This window comes from Gouania willdenowi, chromosome 3, assembly GCF_900634775.1.
Source record: "Gouania willdenowi chromosome 3, fGouWil2.1, whole genome shotgun sequence".
NCBI lineage: Eukaryota > Metazoa > Chordata > Actinopteri > Blenniiformes > Gobiesocidae > Gouania > Gouania willdenowi.
Window position 1 is genome coordinate 32,648,453 of NC_041046.1, and position 20,411 is coordinate 32,668,863.

General features: G+C 39.9%; 1 protein-coding gene across 2 annotated transcripts; it reads right to left on the reverse strand.

Annotated features, from left to right (window-relative positions):
• Positions 1-877: 877 nt before the first annotated feature.
• On the reverse strand, positions 878-19,533 carry tpp2 (tripeptidyl peptidase 2). 2 transcript variants are annotated; one of them, XM_028476238.1, is made up of 29 exons: positions 19,277-19,533; positions 17,544-17,672; positions 17,317-17,412; positions 17,090-17,194; positions 16,885-17,009; positions 16,609-16,772; positions 15,474-15,628; positions 15,304-15,380; positions 15,106-15,233; positions 13,695-13,943; positions 12,370-12,485; positions 12,116-12,287; positions 11,859-12,016; positions 11,712-11,788; positions 11,512-11,618; positions 11,239-11,393; positions 11,033-11,149; positions 10,856-10,956; positions 10,679-10,775; positions 10,459-10,596; positions 10,113-10,357; positions 9,785-9,863; positions 6,993-7,031; positions 6,457-6,608; positions 6,275-6,371; positions 6,060-6,190; positions 4,950-5,205; positions 3,455-3,574; positions 878-3,373 (listed from the first exon to the last, which is right to left on the reverse strand). In XM_028476238.1, exons 1-29 carry the CDS (start codon positions 19,439-19,441, stop codon positions 3,284-3,286), a joined length of 3,840 nt encoding a protein of 1,279 aa, XP_028332039.1. In that variant the 5' UTR covers positions 19,442-19,533; the 3' UTR covers positions 878-3,283. The 2 variants fall into 2 exon arrangements, with proteins under 2 accessions (XP_028332039.1, XP_028332047.1); XM_028476246.1 differs by lacking the exon at positions 6,993-7,031 and having other exon boundaries at positions 19,277-19,532.
• Between the last annotated feature and the right edge of the window lie 878 nt (positions 19,534-20,411).

Consider the following 20,411-nt stretch of genomic DNA (forward strand, 5'->3'; position numbering starts at 1 on the left):
GCTGGGTCTTTCTGCACGACAATGATCCCAAACACACCGCCCAGGCAACAAAGGCGGGGCTTCGTAAGAAGCATTTCAAGATCCTGTAGTGGCCTAGCCAGTCTCCAGATCTCAACCCCATAGAAAATCTTTGGAGGGAGTTGAAAATCTGCTCGAGAGGAGATCTGCATGGAGGAATGGGCCAAAATACCAGCAATTTGTGTGAAAACTTACAAAAAATGTTTGACCTCTGTCATTGCCAAAAAAGGGTACATTACAAAGTATTGAGATTAACTTTTGTTATTGACCAAATACTTATTTTCCACCATAATTGGCAAATAAATTCATTAAAAATCCTACAATGTGATTTTCTGGATTTTTTTTCTCATTTTGTCCCTCATAGTTGAGGTATACCTATGATGAAAATTACAGGCCTCTCTTATCTTTTTAAGTGGGAGAACTTGCACTATTGGTGGCTGAATAAATACTTTTTTGTCCCACTGTAACAAAGGCAGTAGCTATCCATACGGTTGCTGTATCAATATACCGGCATTCTAACCGTACGCAGCACCCCTATTTGGCCAGTTTAGGTCACGTGACTAAGAGTAAACCTAACCCTAAGACGCTACGTACAGTACTTGGGTAACCGTACCAATAGCACCGGTGGTTGTCCATACGGCTACCGCACAAATACACTTTCTATAACAAACATGATCAAGAAGTAATTCTGGAAAAAAATGTCTAAGGTTGCAAGCAATTCTTGATATTCAAAAGGGGTTTACGTTCATTAAAGGTCGGGAACCACTGCTTTAGCATGTTAAATGTATCTTACTTTTCTTTATTTAATTCACTATCCTCCAAAACTAATCTCTAAAATAACAACCGACACATACTTCAATTATTTCTAATGCTTTTTATTCATAGTCATCTTACTGGTTTGTGACTTGATTCCATGTGAGCACAAAACAGTGTGACAGTAGCTCATATCATAATCCCCACTTCATCAAAGAAGGGTAAAAAAAAATAACACTAACTGCATACAACCTTATCTTGTGACATTCTTTTAAAATATTGGCATTTTCAAGATATGTCCTATGGTTACAAATATAAACACGACACATCCAGTGATGAACTTCTTTGAAGTCTTTCCAGACACCATCAGTGTGAGGGCGACTGTGTGAGATGTCTGTTTGGTGCCGGGTTCGGACCGTAGTAGGAGTCCTGTGTTGAGAGTTAAGGCCATTAACAGAGATGATCAGTGGAAACATGACTGCACTAACACAAGCTGGACAGAGCTACAGTGAAGAACAGAACAGAAAGTAGGGAGGATTGAAGATAATGAGCTGTGCTGAAGAAGAAAGTGATAAAAACTGCTTTAAAACAGACACCTGCGTGAATTCGATCAGGTCCGAGTGGAATATTATTCCCATCGTAGGATTGAAGAAGATAAAAATGGACATATTTGGAAGAACAAACACAGAAGCTTAGGGTTATAGTTTTACACACACGAGGGCTTTGGAAAAAGTCAAATACGCAAGAGCAATACATGTTTTCAGCACAAAAGTAACCTGGAGGTAGGAACACGCCATCACTATAATCTGAATCAGGAAGAAAAATGAAGCCAAATTTTACAATCTTAATTTAAGAATCATGTTCAAGCATAAGGTGGAAATTGGTGTTTTTCGTGTCATATCCATTAATTTGATTCCTGTAATCAGGTCATTTTGCCTACTGATGCGTATCCTTGTTAATATTAACTAAAGAAGAAAAATCAGAGGTAAATATAGTATCGTGAGAGATACTACACTGTTGTTTTGGTGCATCTTAGCTTAACCGCTCCAGTTTTCACTACATGAATGTGTGCAATGTGGACAGAATTTTACTCAGGAGTCTAAGTAAAAAAACATGGATGAGTAGTAGGAATAAAAAAAAAAAAAAAAAAAAAACATTAGTACAAAATATGACCACAACATGCATGAGGATGTGTGCTTTGAATCTCATTAGAAACCTGATAACATACACACACACTTACTGCCTCTTTAAAATGTCCGTTTGAAACAAATGTACACAAAGTCATTCACAAACAATGGGTGAGGTCATTGCTTGTCATTTAAAATCTTTCCACAATTAAACATTCACTAAAATTCTGCCTGAATAATAATCAACCTATTTCTCATTACATTGTAGAAGACATGCATCTATGCAAAATACATCAGTTAGAATAATAATATTATTAAACCTATTGCGTCTTTATAATTGCAAATGTATGTACATGATATTTTGACAGTGTACAAGTACACAAGTCACTAATACTGTGTAACATTAACAGACCTAAACATCCTTCCTATGCATCTGCATGTTACTTCAACTCCTAACCAACATTTACTTTGTGCGTTTCTTTCACCAGACAATTCCGTAAAACTCTGAATCACGTGAGGAAATATCCGACTGTTAATGTGAGCTTTAAAAAAAAACAGCATTTATCTCTAAGGTTTGATGGGAAAGGCGGGGCTGCGTGTGGCGTAGTGTTGAGAGGTTGAAACCTAAGGATTCCTGCAGAAAGGCACCTCAGAGACCGAAAAAACTAAAACTTATTTAACGCAGCCTGACTGAGAAAAATGTATAAAACTCAAACAAAAATAAAATGAAGCAGTGAAGACCAAAATTTCCCTTTTTATTCAGCCGCATGTCTTCACACTTCCTGTTAGATAGATATCACCTTTATTCTCAGCCCAGTGTTTTACCCCTGGAGTTGATTGTTGCCGTCTTTGGCTAAAGTTACACAACACAATAACTGTGTGAATGTGGGAGTCCTGACAGCTGAAGATGGACGGATAAGAAAACATCCATAATGTAACATAAAACTATCAATATAACTTAGACGTGTTGATATTTACTTTCATGGTCTTAAGCTGGGGCTCGAATTCACATTGTCCCGTTCTGGCCAAACCGTGTGAAAGCAAACGTATTTAGAGCCACTCATCTTAGAGACCACAATGTGAAGAATAAAATAAACACATGACATGGCACAGTCCAATAAAATAAAAAACGAGTGGAGGTAAAAACTGCTAATCCGTGTCAATCAATTAGAGTGTCCAAATGACCAAAATATTTCATAAAACTGTGCATGTGACGCCCTTTGTAAAGAGATTGTCCCACATTTACACAGAAGAAAAAAGGAACAAAGAAACAAAAGAGGCAGCATGTCGGTCAGATGCATAGACCATGTGACCCAAAGGGACATGATGTTAAAAGTATTGGACTGAGTGTGACGTGCTGCCCATGCATGTGTGTGTGTTTGTGCCTAGAACGGTGTGTAGTCTGCAGGGTACATGATGGGGAGCCAGTTTTCACTGAAGTTGGCACAGTGCGTCCATCGCAGATGACGCATTAGCTGCAAAACATAGAGGATGAACGGTCAGTGGATGAAAGAGCATCATCATCATCATCATCATCATCATGATGCCACTCCTACCTGGATGCAATTCTTCATGTTCTCCTTGCTGGGCTTCTCCTCCACTAACTTGGAGGCGTATTTTAAAGCTCGACCATACATCTTGTTTACCAGAGCATGTTTGTATGAAAACGTCAAAACCTGAAAACACAAACAAAAGGCAAACTATTACCCAAATGTTTTCACAAAGATACTGATTTCAAAAGGAAAATGAAAAAGTGGATTTTCTTGTTTTTTATTTTCAGCGGGAAAAGTTTAATCTACGAAAACAACAAATTCCTTTCATGATCAATGGAAGTTCATTTCAGCTGATGATTTGTCAGCTTTGTTATCAGATCATGCAATAATTTAACAACTCAGGCATGAATTAGCATATTTATACATGTGTAACAGGTTTCTTCAAACAGAAATATTTAATGAAACATTTAAATATTTAAAATGTGAAATTTATCAATTTCCGTTGTTTAACCAGGTAAAAGAATTATTGAGATTTAAAAATAGAGATGTCCCGTTACAACTTTTTCCGATACTATACCGATATTGCAGCCTTTAGTATTGGCCAATACCGATATCGATCCAACACGACATCAGCACAAATCATACATACTTTAATGACTTATTTTGTAGTGTGGAATGTTTGAAAAGGCTTGATCAAGTGATGTCAGCAACAGTAGGTATGAGACAAACTGACCCGATTTATTATTAACCAATTGGTTACATACATTTTAACATAATATCTACAGTATTCTACAATTGACTAAATATAATATATATCAGAGATTCTAGATGCAATCTGATGAAATCCAATATTCGTTTTCTGGCTGATATCGGACAGATATCTAAATCGGATCGGGACACCCCTAATTAAAAACCTCTTTTACAAGAGTGACCTGGCCAAGACGGCAGCACAAAAAAAAAAAAAACAACGGTTACAACGCACACAAGCACACACACACAAAAATGTGGTCCCACGATATTAGAGACTAAGAGTGAGGTACACATGTTTAGAAAGCAGTTACAAGAGCCGACTGAGCTTATTTCTCTTTCTTGTATAATAGTCTTGATTCCCCCCAGAGTTACAAGATGTGTCAAGTTCAAGTCCGTCTGCACATCATTCTAGGTAGACGGGGCAGAACTTGTAAAGGCCTGTTTGCTCATTTAGTTCTGACTCTCGGGACCTGCATCTGTATGGTGTCTTGAGAGCAAAAGCCATTCTGACTTATGTTTCTACACGTGTAAACACAAATATGTAGGTTGAAGTCCAGGAATAGATTTATAAATAAAGGTCAACCAGTGAGAAAGTCTATCAACATAAAGATGGGCAATGTGCGACCACATATAAGGAACAGTGATGTACACGATAGCTGGAACCAGTAATAAAATGCAAAGCACAGTGAGAGACAGTATCCAATTTCTTAGACCAGGAAAGTTAGACTATGTTAGACTAGGACACTAGTTCACATCAGTTTATCGTTGTCTCAGCTTCAGACTTTAATAGCCAACTTGTAATGCTCACCTTGGAGTCGGTCAGCTCCGCCCACTTCTGCACCTCCCAGAAGGTTTCCATCAAAGCTTTAGTCACGCTCTGTGCTGAGTCGTCTGAGCTGCTGGCCACCTGCTCCTCCACCTCCTCCTCTACTGCTGCCGTCTGTCCTGTGGCCACGGCACCGGGCGTGTCCGGCGCCGCTGGGGGCAGCAAGAGCTGGTCAGCCAGAGCACAGCCTTTCCTGCACAAAGCGTCGAGCAGAGACGACTTCTGCTTCTCCATGTCTCTGAAACACATACAGCCACGATGGTCAATTACTTGTTTACACCATCAAATAAAGCAGCTGGACCATTATGACCCTTGGTTTCATCAGTTAAAAACAAACAACTTCATTATGGTTTTTACATAAAAAAAAATAAAAAAAATATCAGTGAATTGTTACATCCCTAGAATACTGTATTGCTCTTTTTGTTACTGAGTGAAAATATGTACATAAGCAATAGAAAACTGTTATTTTTATTACCAAAAAGAGAAGTAAAGAATTATTCATAAGGCAGGTCACACAGAGAGCATACAAGCAGCAGTCGGTTAATCGTTTTGATTGAGATGCAAAGACTCAGTTATGTTCAGAGCTAAAAAAAGATGGGAACCACAGAAAGAAATTTAATTTCAAACATTAATCTGCACAAACAACATTAAAGCTGATGTGCATTTATGTCGTTGGAGTCAAAATGAACGAGCAGTTTGAATGTTTTTCAGTTTAAAAAAAATTAACAAAAAGAGACTCCTAAGAATATATGAACATGGGGTTTAGAGTGTTATTTGTTTTCCTATTTTGGTGCTGAGAGTAGGTGTGCAAGTCCTTGAATTTGTTAATGTAGTATTTATTCATGATTTTTTTTTTAAAAAATGCTGTAATAGCTCAGTGTTTAAAATTTGTGATTGAGTAAGGGGCAGGCATACAGGCAATATAATATTTTTTCTTCTGCCTGCTCCTTTCTGCACATGGAATGTAACAAAGTTCAATATTCCTTTTGAAACATTTGTGATCTTTACCATGATAGAGTGAAAATAAATGAATAATTGTTAACGCATCACTGTGAGAAATTACTAACAGACATTTGCTTTGCTTAGACGTACGTCTTGATAGAAGCCGCTTCTGGTCGAGGGTCCGTCTTCATGGAGAAGTAAACAGCCAGGGCTGTTTGGTCCATGTGGGAGACGACGATGTCTGCTGCTGCCACGACCTCCTTCAGGCGTTTAGCACGCTCCTTTAAAATCAGCAGGAGAAACTGCTTAGTGTGCGAGTTTAAACTCCTGCTTTTTCACATGAACGTAATAACTGCTCGGCGTACCTTTTCTGAGTCCAGCTGATGCAGCCTTTGGACATGTAGCGGGAGATAATCGGAGAAGTTTTCCATCAGCTCGTTGTAGATGGTGTTGGAGTCCCATCTGAGCAGTGGAGATTACAGAGTGGACAGTCAGGCACTGAACAACAGGGGAAATAAGACTAAATAAAGGAAACTCTGAGGCTCACTTTGTCATCCACTGAATCTTCAAATCTCTCATGGCTTCTGCAAACTCCTCCTTCACATCCTTCTCCTTGTCGCCTTCTTTGTCTTTCTCCTTGCTGCCATTCTTGGATTTGTTAGGTGCGGGAATGAGGTGGTAAATCACTGGAACGATATCCTGAAACAACACAAACACACAGACACACACACAATAATGGAATAAAACAATAAATAAAAAGTCCAATGACTGAAACATTTACACAAACTAGTCCTCTTAAGTTGATCACCGTCGTCTCACATACATAATGTCCTGCTGCTGCTTATCTTTGGTTTATTTTGATAATAAAAAAACTTTAATATCCATCATTAGAAGGGACATTATAAATTCCATTGACCACCAGAGAAGTCTTGACTATGCTAAGAAATCAAATTGATGATTAGTGTGCTGCAAGTACAATGATAAAGTCATGCTTTCAAAAGAACGATTGCAAATCTGATGTTTTCCATGAGGTAGTAGAGCAGCAGAGGCTCTGTGGTACAATGTTACTAACTCATCCAGTACCTTTTTAAACTTTCCTTGTCGTTTGGCAGAGGCCTGCGCCTGGTGGTCAGAATAACACACACAATGAGGGAGAGACAAAACATGCACACCAAAAAGGTTTCACTTCTTTTTTATATAGTTTCTCTACTCTCAATAAACTCAGCGAGTGGATTCCCCTGCTCGTCTCTGACTAAACGTTTAACATGAAAGGGAACACCGGTGAAGTATCCTAAAAAAGATCACAGGTGCAGACTCATACCTTCTGATAACAGCCTACATACAGACTTATCTGCCTGCTCTGCTGCAGGTTTTAACAAGAAAAAAATAAAAACGTGGAATGTCAGAGACAACATGATGTCAGATTCTGATATTGGATTTGTACCGTTATCTACTGTAGGCATATTTTGCACAGCAACCATTGAATAAACCTACTGACAGTAAAACTGTATTGCTTCATATACATGTAATACAACAACAACAACACCAACACAACACAGGGGTCTGTGAGCACCAGCAGCTGCAGAGGATGTGAGTAACAGGCCTAAAAATAAAGCAATGGGATTGTGGTGAATACAATGACGAACTGTCCACCTTATCTCTGAGACCTTTGACTAGAAGCAGACATAACATGGCTGGCTTCAATCTCTACTATCTCACTAATGATACACTTGCTCCAACTGGAATTTGAGCACAAACTCTCACAGAAATGAGCTACATTTTTTTCCACCATCTTAAAATAAACTGTATTTCTCCCTCTCAAATGCTGCGTTCACACCAAACGCGCTTCGGGTGTCAAAATCATGCCTCACGCCCCTAGTTGGACGCTTGTGCTCATTGAACAAGTACGCTTGTCACCAGCCTCGAAGACGCTCTGGACAAGCATCGGAACAAGTTGTGAAGAGAGCACATTGAGCGCGTTCAGGGGAGGGGCTTCTCTGTTGCCTGTGGTGCTCATACAATGGATGATATTGTGGCGATCAACATTCATAATTCACCCAGTGACTGTGAAGTGATGGGGAACATTATTGTGTTGAGAAGGCTGTGTTACAAGTCAGATATATTTGAGACTCAGTGTGTGCGCTGTGATGTCAGAGGGCTATAGAGTGTGGTTGAATAGAGAATAAAGTTTGGAGTGCTGAACACGCCGCCTCCGACCCACGTTCATCGGCTCTACATTATGGAGAGAGTGGCTTGGCTTTATTTGCGCCTCGATTCAACAGAGCTGTGCTCGGACGAGAGTAGCTTTTAGCGCTACTTCCGTCTCTCCCGTGCCCAGTTTGACGACCTGCTGACCGGCATCGGCGCTCGCATCTCCTACCAGGACACCAACTACAGGCGCTCTATTCCAGGAGAAGAGCTCCTGTCCATCTGTCTCCGCCTCGGGTTAGTGTTTTTTTTTCCATTATTCTGAATTTGTCACGGTTAAGAAAAGCTCCTGATTAGCCGATGTGCCGCGATATGCCCCAAAAGTTCAACAATCCCAACTCTAGCGTCGGCTGCGTTGGAGGCGGCAGACACACGCCAAAAGCTGTAAATCTCAAAACGCGCTGCGTACGCCGTGCGTAAAGCTTCAAAACACGCCGCACAGGAAACGCGGGACCTCTCGACACTCCTAGAAGCGTGTCCACCATATATCGTCTATGTACACCTGATGCTGTTGATGCTATGGACGCGTTTGGTGTGAACGTGCCATAAGGCTATATTCAGACTGCAGGCAAATGCGCAACCAAATACTTTTAATTTTTTTCCCATGTGAGACATCAGATCTGTTTAACCCCTAATTTCCACCGGATGCTTAACTGCTCCGCATCTGCTGCGGAACTGTAACGGAGTTGATAGATTTCAATTAAAGTCAATGTGCCAATTTCCACCTCACGTGTATCTGCTCCAGCACAGCTGCGTAACTGCTCCATCATGCAGGAGCCCTCCGCAACAGAAATGCAGCCCTTCTATTATTGTTATGGATCCAGTGAAAATCCTAAGTAAGACAGTTTGAAGAGCACAAATCCAACCTTTACATTATTGAAATGCAATAATCATCAAAATTCTGCGTCCCAGGTGGAGCGGTGGCAATAAAACAGCCTTGGTCGAGAACGGTGTAGCCAGTGGAAGGAGAGTGAGGTCTTCAGGTGAACAGAAACATTATCGGTGCCACACATACATCAGATGCCTCCATATTTACCTCTGTTAACACAGTGCATGCCTGCATGATCACGTAGTACCTCGGGATCTTTTTTGTGCATGTGGGCCACTTCAGGGTTATTTTTAGTTCATACTCTAAACTGAGAGAAATTGCATTTAACGTGCATTATAAACAAGCACACAAATCCAAATTGTGCATTAATACTTGCTGCCTTAATGTAGCCTTAGGCTGCCTTAAGTAGATTGTAGATCCATGGAGACGTGGATGTAAGTAAAGGGATTTTTGCATCAACAGCAAATGCAAATCTGATCTCCATTCAAAGACCAAGGTAACAACTGAAGCTGGCATGTTGAGATCTGACATCTGCATGGTAAGTCCAAGTTTCTTGACCAAAACAATACCAAATACCAAATAATAAAGACACTACACAGGACATAAACCTAAGAAAGAAAGGGGAAAGGGGCCAAGCACCAGTCTGTTCTGTTCTATTCAATAGGACTAAAACCCTTCACGTTTAAAGATAACACAACATTTTTGCATCATTAATAAAGTCCAAATAAACAATTGTCAGACTGTTTAAACGTTGTTTAGTTTGGAGTCTTTAGCTGATGGACAGGACAGACCACTGCATAGACCAGAAGAGGTAAACACAGCACTTAGAGACACTCACAGCTTTCTTGCCATACTCGCTCTTGGGGACGCTGAGGGATCCGGACAGGTAGCATCCTGGACTTGTTCCTTTAGGAATCCTGGTTAAAGGAAGGAGTAGATGTAGTAAGAAAATAAACACAAGAACATTGCGCACTTCTGATGAGCAAATGTCACTGAAAATTCTTTTCAAATTATGTTTTACCTTCACATAAATTACCATTACATTTAATAAAGTAGTAGTTGTTTTTTCCTTTCACCATCTTCGCACCAGTCAAAACAGATAAATGAGGTCTTAAAAAACAAAAAAATACAATAATACAATTGGTTGGCCTTTTTTTTTCGCTTACTTGTCATCTGGCACAGTTGTGACGTAGAAAGGTTGTGTGGTACCCGGGCACAACGTCAGAGAATTTGCCTTCTTTTTGGCCATAAGGGCAGCTCGGTGCGTCTCATAGAGATCCAGATTAAAGGTGGTAGACAATCGATGAGAGACCACGATGGGAAGATCCTTAAGGCGCTCCAGTTCACTGGACTGCTCGTGGCGGACCTGCATGCGAATGGTGTAATCTCCCTTTTCCAGTTTCAGAGCGTACTGGTGAAGCAGATCAAGGGAAAGACGCATCAGTTCATGTTTTTGTTTTGATCACTGTTAAAAACCAACCCCACGTTGTTGGAATAGTTCACTGAGTGTACCTGGTGAGGGTAAGCGTCTCCTGAGCCGAGCAGCCGCTTGTTCTGATCAAACAGCATCCAGAGCTGACTGTCAAACTCAGACTCGTAAAGCAGTTCACAGAGCGTGGGACAGCTCGGCGTCACCTCTCCACTCTTGGGCTGAGAGCAGAACAAAATTAAATCAAAACCACCAAAACACACACACTTTTTTTTCATGTTAAAGCAGATGATGTTTGGGCACCTGGTGGAAGCCGTAGGTGAGGGAAATCTCATAGAGCTGTCTGTTATTGGGAAGGACATCTCTCGCCCCCAAAGCTTTAATCTTTGAATTAAGAGGCCTGAAACAAAGAAAAAGAACTGTTAACTACACTGATTGACTGGTTTATAACGTGTGCATGCGTTTGTGTGCTTTGCTAACCTCAAAGGCTGAACCCAGGATTTAAGGGTGATAACAGGAGACACTTCCTCATACCGTAGAGGTGATGACACATCAAAACTTGTCACTCCCTCAGAGGCGTTCTGAAATGAGCCAAAGAAAAGGTAAACAGAGAAAGAAAACCTCCTGGGTTTAAACTTTATTGTATGCTACTCTTACTATGTGCAGAGGGGAAGGAGATATGTTGAGTCCATGGAAGGATATGTTGTAGTCCACAGTGACGTCCCCCAGACTCGCCCACCAGCGAGCAATGCAGAGTTCTACCACCCTCCCAGACTGAAAAAAAAAAAAAAAAACACACAGTGAGGTGAGTTTTCTTCATTTCCAATTGGCCAGTCATAATAGGCGATATAATATCTATTTACCAAAACAGGGAAGGACTCCGTCACAGAGCCTTTCTCCAACAGTGATGAGAATTTGTAGAACTCGTTGGCTCTGTAAGCTTTCTGCTTCACGAGGTGTACAGCGTGAAGGACAAACTTTGATGAAACGTCTCCAGAATGTGAGGTCAGTGTGATCTCTGTGGGAATACAGTTTACACACGAAAAACAACAGTTTTTGTTATAATGTTAGAACTAAGCCTTTTTCTTTTAAATGACAGCACTATGATTGTCTCTATAGCGCAGCAGGACACCGACCTGCCCACGAGGCTCCCTGAGGAACTGTGATGAAGTGGCGTCTGATTTGGCCCGGCCTGAAGTGAACGTCTGTGAAACACACTTCCTGATTACGACTATCTGTCACTCTGTCAGAGAAAAGAAAATACTCACACAGTCAGAACCTCAAACTTGCCTTCCATGAAATAAAAATAAAAAGTTTAATTTCACTCAAAACTTACTTGACAGGTATTATTACTGTGATTGGGACTCTAAAAAGGGGGCCACAGCTCTGTGCTGCTGTATCATAACCACAAACCTGAAAAGACATGGAACTAATAAGCAAAACAGCAGAAAAAGATTGTTTCTCCTTTTTGTTCCATTCTCACCTCTGTATAGTGCACTCCTTCTCTTAGGCCTACAGGATCAATGCGGACGTTGACATGACGACACTGGTTCATCAGCTCTAGATGCGATGGGCACTGAACCCAGGGGGCGGCACAGGTTAGAGCCAAGTGTAGCTGCAGGGAGATCCGCTCTGAGTTACCTGTGAATGACAGATAGAGATGAACAAAGGGCATTAAATGGAAACTCATCTACCAAAAACAAAAAAAAAAAAAAAAAGTGCAAGTGAGTTCGAAAGTACCCGTGTTCTCTGGAAAGACTGGTTCGATTCCCACACTGTGGTCTGAGGGGGCAAGAATCTGGGCTGGATCCCTGAGGTAGATGCCTCTCTGTGCTCCTGCTGTTACAGTGAAACCAAGGTGGCTTGTGGGTAAAGAGGCATGTTGAATGAGGTAGTCTAAAGCCTTGTCCACCTGTAAAGAGGCAAGAAAACAAATAGTACTTTGATAACTATAACAGCACAATTTGACGTGGACAGAAAGCTTTTGGATTTACCTGGATTATTCCATGGCCCTGTGCAAAAACTTCAATGTCGTCCACTTTTAGAGCCGTGTTTTCCAGAGCTCTCCTCACAGCTGGCACAGAGGGACCGAGCCCATTCTGCTTCAGTCCTAAATCACAGAAATCAGAACAACAAGCAAAGGAGATGAGAGGTTACTGAAAAACCTTTTCTTTTTTTTTACATTTATGTATAGAAACAATAAACACAGGTCTAATATAAATAAAAAATAATATTTGATACACACATTTTTATGACTTCTGTTGCACTCTTGATACATCGAATTAACAATAACTTGATGCAATGTTTATTAAGAAATTGACAAATATCAATAGGATATTGATGTTGTAAATGTTAAAAAAAATATATGGGTGAAATTTTCATTAAGGGCACATTTGGGAAAAAATACGAAAACACATTGTTTTCAGAAAAACTTAAGAACTGAAATATCAAGTGCGTATTACTAAAGAAAGCAGAAAAATCCGAGCTTTCCAGTTCTGTTAAAGGTGCAGTATTATGAAAAAATCACTTTATAATGGTTTTGCTACAGTGATATGCATCCCTTTAGCCTCATTCAGAGTGTAAAAGTTGAAAAAGTTCTGTTTCCTCCCTCTGTTGTTAGTCCACATTATGTAAAAAGTCAGCTCCAATCGGGCGAGTTGGATTTTTCTCGCCACGTGACGTTACCTGGCGGAAACTCCCCTTCCTGACAATCCTGGTTCCTCCTACCCTATAAAACTACTTCACAGCTAAAACGAACACTGTGGTTTAATATAGAATATGCATTATACTTTATTGTCATATATGTAAAGCTATATACAGGAAATGTGTTCTCTGTATTTAACCCCTGCCTGAGGAGCAGTGGGCAGCCATGGTGTAGCGCCTAGGGAGCAGTTACAATCAGTACCATTTTTAGTATCCGTTATACCGCCTCGTATCTCCTTTCAGATGATCTGACGTGTTTGTGACCTTTAAGTTTTTTTGTAAAGCAGGTTTGATTGATAATTTTCAGTATTTTTCCTTTTCACTCTGTTATCATCAACCGTATCCATGGAAACCAGAGAACAACATTTTGATGCCAATTTTTTAAAAAGGTAATAAAGGACCAAATTTCATGTTCGTTACCCGTTCACTCCGTTGCCTTTTTACCTTCATCATTCAACCCCATGTTAAACAAATATACTGCAACCTTTAAATTACATGATTTTCAACATCCCAAACGTGCCCCATATGAGAATTTCACCCATATGCTGTGTATGTACATTTTTTTTTTAATCTTAGCAGAGCAGTAACTATGGGCTCCATATCTACACAGACTAACCTGAGAGCACCAGCGCAATGCCTCCACACGCATTAGGAGATGACATGGACGTGCCGTTCATCAGCTGTGTACCTCGAAGGGTCCAATTAGGTACAGATGCAATGGCACCTCCAGGGGCACTGATGCTGACCCCAAGGGCCCCATCAGTGCAGGGGCCTCTGGATGACCAAGTGTACTGGTTGGGAGGCAACTTCTCCCTTAGAGAATACTCCGCCACCATCATGTCTGGAGTCACATACGCGCCAACTCCTGAAGAGTGGAGGAGGGGCAGTTAAAAAATGTCACATAAATAGCTTTGCATCATTGGAACACATGAAATTATTTTCAACTGTGAACTTAATACATGTTTAATACAAAATATATAGTAGATGAAAGTAAAAATATATATATATATATATACTTCACAGTTACATTCTTTAGACTAAATTCTTTACATCTTCCAAGTGTGAAAACCTAACAGTGAGTAATCATTAATGGACTCTTAACTTCTGTAATTAATTTTTATGTACAGTATATGCTTCAGATGACTGATGGTCACCAGAAGGGTTACGCTTAGTGATACACCGATACATCGGCCGGTCAATATTACTGGCCGATTTTTGCGTTTTTTATATGTGTATCGCATCGGCCGACGCGGGCTGTTGCGTTTGCCGATCAGCATTATTTACAGAGAGCAGAAATATTTTTTACTTGTTGTTGTTCTACCTCACCTTTGTTAATTTCAATAAAAGTTCCTTTTTTTAAAACTGAGACTCGTACCATTTGTTATCATCATTGTGTAATTTCTATGATGTAAAAAAAATTGGCAGTCTGTGTCGGTCATTGTATAAGGCTGATGGAAAAAAAAATGGGTATCGGCATCGATCCTGAAAAATCCATATCGGTCTATCCCTAGTTATGCTGAACGTTACGTCACGAGAAATTTGACGTGTCCATTTGCTACACTTGCTAGACACTCAGTCACTTGCTTTACTGCAAAAATACCATGGAATTTGTAATATGTTTCCAAAACATGTAAATGTGGGTTTTGTCCCTGTCAGCTATTTCCATTTAATTTTCAGCAAAATACCGCCAAACAGTGAATCACCCTTGATTTTTGCAAGAAATCCAGCACAGCCGTGTAATTATATAGCGTGAGATTTTGAAGAAGAATGAGTGAAATTTGACATATCCTTGCTTTTGCTAGACATTAAGTCACAGGTTTTCCAAGTAAGAAATTGCATTTAAATGCTTAATTCTGACCCAAAATATGCATGCGAGTCATTTACATGTCATTATTGGGACCTGAATTAAAAAACAACAAAATAAATATATATTTTATAAAGTTCACTTTGCTTTTTCTGTTTAAGAACATGAATTCCGTATTTTCCGTCTGTTTTCCATGATGACAAAAAAGGAGGCCCTACGGTACCTATGACACTGCTGGTGGTTCCTCCTGGGCAGCCGACTGTGGACAGACAGGGGCCATTGTTTCCTGCGCTGGAAACAAAAATCACATTGTGCTTCTGCACGGCTTCTGTGATCACCTCACAAATCCTCCTGAAAGAAAACAGTCATTAATAACGTAAGAGAGCCAACATGATGCAATATTTTGCTCGCCCCTCCTTACCCTGAATTGGGCCAATTGGTGGCCTCCCCATAGCTATAGTTGACCAGGTCACACTTGTAGTTGATTACTTCAATCATCTTGAATGGAAAGAAAAAAAGAAATAATAACTCAGTATGTCTTAAGTTGTCAAACATTTGATGGACTGTTACTAAAAGTCAAAGTAATTATACCGCTCGAATGAGTCCTGTGCCTGTTTCCATTGTGCTGAGACGCGTATCTCCAATCTTCACAGCCAGGATTTGGGCCCCAGGGGCCACACCATTACGCTCCGGTTCGTCTGGGAAGTGACCTGCTGCAATGCTTGCCACGTGTGTCCCATGAGCACCTTAAAACCATTAGAACATCAGCGATAGAAGAAAAACCTCAAGAACACTGGTACTTTGATGGTCACACAATGTATATATTTTTACATTTTCTAAAGCTCCTTTTTTGTTGCTTGTGATGCAAATTTTTTATTCTTCATTTATAAATACCTACAGCACAGCCCTGAATGTGATAAATGTTAGGGATGTCCCAATACAATGTTTTCACTTCCGATACCAATATTGCGACTTTGAGTGTTGGCCGATTTTGATACAATGCAATATCAGAACAAATCATACATACTTTTATTACTTATTTTGTGGTGTGGAATGTTAGAAAAGGCTTGATCAAGTGATGTTACTCAAACAGAGAACAATAGTCAGCAATTCAAATTCACTTTAGTGATTTTTACTGTCAGTATATGGTGGGAACAACTGAGGGTGGGGACAAAAACAACAAAAACATATGGAAGTGCTTATATCAGAGATTTTAGATGCAGTACGATAAAATCCGATATTCGTTTTCTGGCTGATATCGGACTGATATCAATATCGGATTGGGACACCCCTAATAAATGTCAAGGAGGGAAAAAAGGAAACAAGACTCTCTGGTCTTTTATTGATAAGTATATTTTGATGACAAGGATAGACTTTAAGGTTTAATTTATTCAAACAACTGTTACTGAGGAAATCCACTTTAATCTCTTGACATGTTTTGACTGTCAACTGCCAGTCTTCGTCAGTGGCATCTGCTGATCGTTTTGATATTTGTCTTCTTTTTTTAATAGTATGTTAGTGTTTTCATTCATTCAGACAACTGTTACATTTGTGAGAAGCTAAAAGGTTACACTTTGCGCTTTTCACAAACATTTTTCATTTAAAATATACTAAATATTTGTTTCACTTTATAATCTTAACACATGTTTAATAGAAAACAATTTCTCAAATTTACTTTTTATTCATATACCATAAATGCTTCTTCCCATGTGTCGGAGAATCTTACCTCCACTGGTGACAATGCAGAGAGTGTTTCCCTCATCATAGATGTTCACTGAATAGTTTAGCATCTCAGCGTTTCCTATGGTGGCGTACTCTTGTGTCTCTTTGTAAGAGCTCAGCACTTTGCAGTCAGACAGCTCCCCACTCTCTGATGTGTCAACCACAGCTCTGACGAGAGCAAATACAAGAGATTGATGGAGTGATGATTAGAGGTTCTGACAAACGGCAGAAAGCCTTAAAAGGGTGATTTAAACAGAATGTATAGAAATAGATGTCTTACTTCCAAATGGAACCATCGTGCCAAAGCACACAATCATACACAGGACCAGGATCACTGTACTTCTTCTCTAAAGAAGCTAAAAGCTCAGCCTGACTCTGCAGCTCTTCTTTCTGCAACTTTTCACTCTGGATGATAGAAAGCACCAAGAAAGTCAGATACTACAAACAGATGATAATACTAAACTAATCTGCTGTTTAACCCAGACCTGTGACGGCGTTGGATGAGCCAGATCGAACTCTTCTGTTTTACGAGAAACCTCAGCCAGCGCTAATCTGTGTGGAGGGTCCCACATCTTCTCCTTTCGCTCTTTCTAGAAGGAAAAAAAAGGTAAAAGTACGAACAAAAGTTCTGCAAGTTAATTATCAGATTAATTTATGATGTGCAGTAGTCACACTGCACACTTATATGGATTAAAATGTCATATTTGCCTACCTGTATCCTTTCTTTAAGAGCCTTAGGGAAAAACTCATAACCATTTTTAACTCCTATACGAAACTTCCCTGAGGGATTGACCCAGGAAGGAGGGATCTGCGGGAAAAAACGTGCATATTTTAAACTTGACTTCAGATATAGGACAACACCTGCACTGGGATATTCCCTGTGTGACAGTTGTTCATCCTTTTACGTCACAGTCCTAATATCTGAAGCTGTCTGCCAACCTTGAGGGTTCTCCCAGAAAGGCCGGTGACTGTCCCGTCTTTGGGTTCTGCCAAGGTGGTCATGTTCACATCCCCGCTGCCCGTTGTATCGATGATGTCGATAATCTTTGGCTTCCCATCTGTTGTAACCTGGCAAAGTCGCAAACAGCAAAATGATCAAATGTGAAAAACGATGTCTCCGTTGAACTGCTGCTCGGATGTATGTCTCTTAATCATTAACATTCTCTGACACTTAGACAAAACATTGAGGTTTGTAGTTGAATTGGTAGTAGTTCAAAGCACACAGTCAAAACTCATTAGTTCTAAAGGAAAGACAGACACGTGAATGATAACATATTAGAATAATAATAAAAACAATACTAATAACAAAAGCACTCAGAGAGCGAAAACTCAGCCTAGCGACAGAATTCCTTTTTGCCAGATATTGGCTGTTATATGAATCAGTGATCGTCATCATGTTACATAATAATTCACACTTTAAAGGCTTATAACAAATTTCTTTATTTTTTGAGGCAAATCGCAATAAATATCTATTAATTACGAAGCGATTTGTTAATGATAAGAACTGGGGATTTTTAGATTTTGAAAATGATCCATAATCACTTTTATCAGTATATTGATCAAGATCCCCTCCAATATTTATTAGACTACTCCATGGCGTAAGGTCTATCTTTGTGGAAAACAAATAGGCTGTGGCTATTGATACAGATGAATAGCCTGCGAGTCTATTCATACGGAACACCCCTCATTGACCAGTTTAGGTGACGTGATAGGTGCACCACATGATTTAAAGTACCGTCAGTTTTATTTTAGCTCATATTTATTTTTAGATGCCCCGATAACCCTTTTATTTTAGCCCTAATCCTAACCCTAAACCAGGAAATACCCAAAAATGTTAATTTTTTTCGTTTATGTATTTTTAAAGGTAGAATTTGGCAAGTTAGATATGTTAAAATTTAAAAAAATATATATATACATGACAAAAGCGAGATTTGAACCCAAGGCAGCGGATTGTTAGTTAAAGTTAGCCTGTTTTAAGAAATACAGCTAAGAGACATGGTATTTGTCATTTGAATCTTGTCAATAACTCTTTATTTCACTGTGAGATAGTACTTGTGTATAATCTATTACAGTTTAGTAGAGTCAAAGTGATGGTCACATATGTACCATTACTAGCTCCAATTGTCAAAGTGTCAATACACTGTACAAGACAATTACCCAACACTGAGTTGCTAGCCTCTTGGCTACAAGTGTTCATAAAGGTCAGCTTGGGAGCGTTTTAATTAATGACAGACTTCCTGGTTTCTTATACTAAACAGAGATGTTAAATAGTATTTTAGGGCTCAGCCTCGGCTTACGTTATCGGGTAGTAAAAGTAACTAGATCAACAAATAGCCGGTGACCGGTGAATAAGCACCAGATGGCCCGTCATAACATAATTGATAAAAACCAAACAGATTTTGTCTAGTAATGTTTTCTACTCATTTAAAGATCAATGCCACATTAAGTGTACGTCTACAAGTAGTAAATATGGCTTGGTTTGGGTTTCTATGTTTTGATTAGACTGTCATTAAATTGTATATGTAATTAAAGCAGTTATAGTTTGTTTTTACGCGGCAGGTAGCTAGCTAGCTAACTAGCTAAATGCTAGTGAGTGACTTGTCTAAATAGCTCAGGCCTTTAGCTTCGCTAGCTCCCACCTAGGCTAACACGAGGCGGTCGGTCATATTTACCTGCATGCCGGGGGCCCCGGGGTCCACGCCGGTGTCGAGAATGGCGATGAGCACCCCCCGGCCATCGTACTCAGGGAACCTAGTGAGGTATGAGGCAGCACCGGTTTCCTTTTTGGGAAGCAGGCCGTGGAAGGGGAACGGCTCTTCGGTGAAGTGGGCAGCCATGATGAAAGGAGCGAGGATGAAAACAAAGCAGGGAATCGGGGAAGAGAGCAGCGACACACGGTGGGACAGGGAGCGGAGCGGAAGGTTGTATAAAGGGGCCGAGCCTGGCCTACAGTCCCGTTACTACTTACGGAAACAAAACAAAAAACTTTAGCAGTTTTATTTCGAACATGACATGCGTTGTAACACATGTATTTGCTTAAAACCTCATTATTTGAACACTTTAAACATATTTTTTATTTTTTCTTTCACTCACGTTTATCAAAGCTAGTTATCATCATGCATTTTAAATCCCTTAACTAATGAATTAATACAAATGTATTGAGTTGTGGTGGGAGATACACTGTGTACGATACGATACGATACGATAGATCAGGGGTTCTTAACCAGGGGGTCTTGAGACACTGGGATGGGGTCACTAGATGCCTTTATTAAACTAAGAATATTTTCTGAACAATTTGAGCCCACTTTTTTCCTCATTTTTTACCGTTTTTCTGCCACTTCCCCAAACTTGCCATATTTTAACCTATTTTCATCACTTTTCTGGCCAAATTTTGGCTCCTTTTAAAGCACTTCTGCTGCATTACTCCCATTTCTGCCACTTCTCCATCAAATTTCAATGCCTTTTCTGCACATTTTTTTTCCCTTTCAAGACATAGTCAGCACTTATAAACCCTTTTCACCACTTTTCCAACCTAACTAGTGCAGTGCCCGTAGGCCCGTAGGCAATCCTCTTTAAACTGACCTTGTAAACACTCAATTCCTAATGCTGATTTAATTCTGAATTACACACACACACAATTTTTAAATATTGTTATTACTCACTTTATTTACAAATGTTGCTCGCTGAGCACACCTGCTGGTCAATATTTAAGAGGTGTTTTTTAGGATAATAGACTCACTTTTAAAAGCCCTTTGCGCAGCTTATCCTGAGTTTCACTACTATCAATATTGAGCTGTTCTGCAAAGC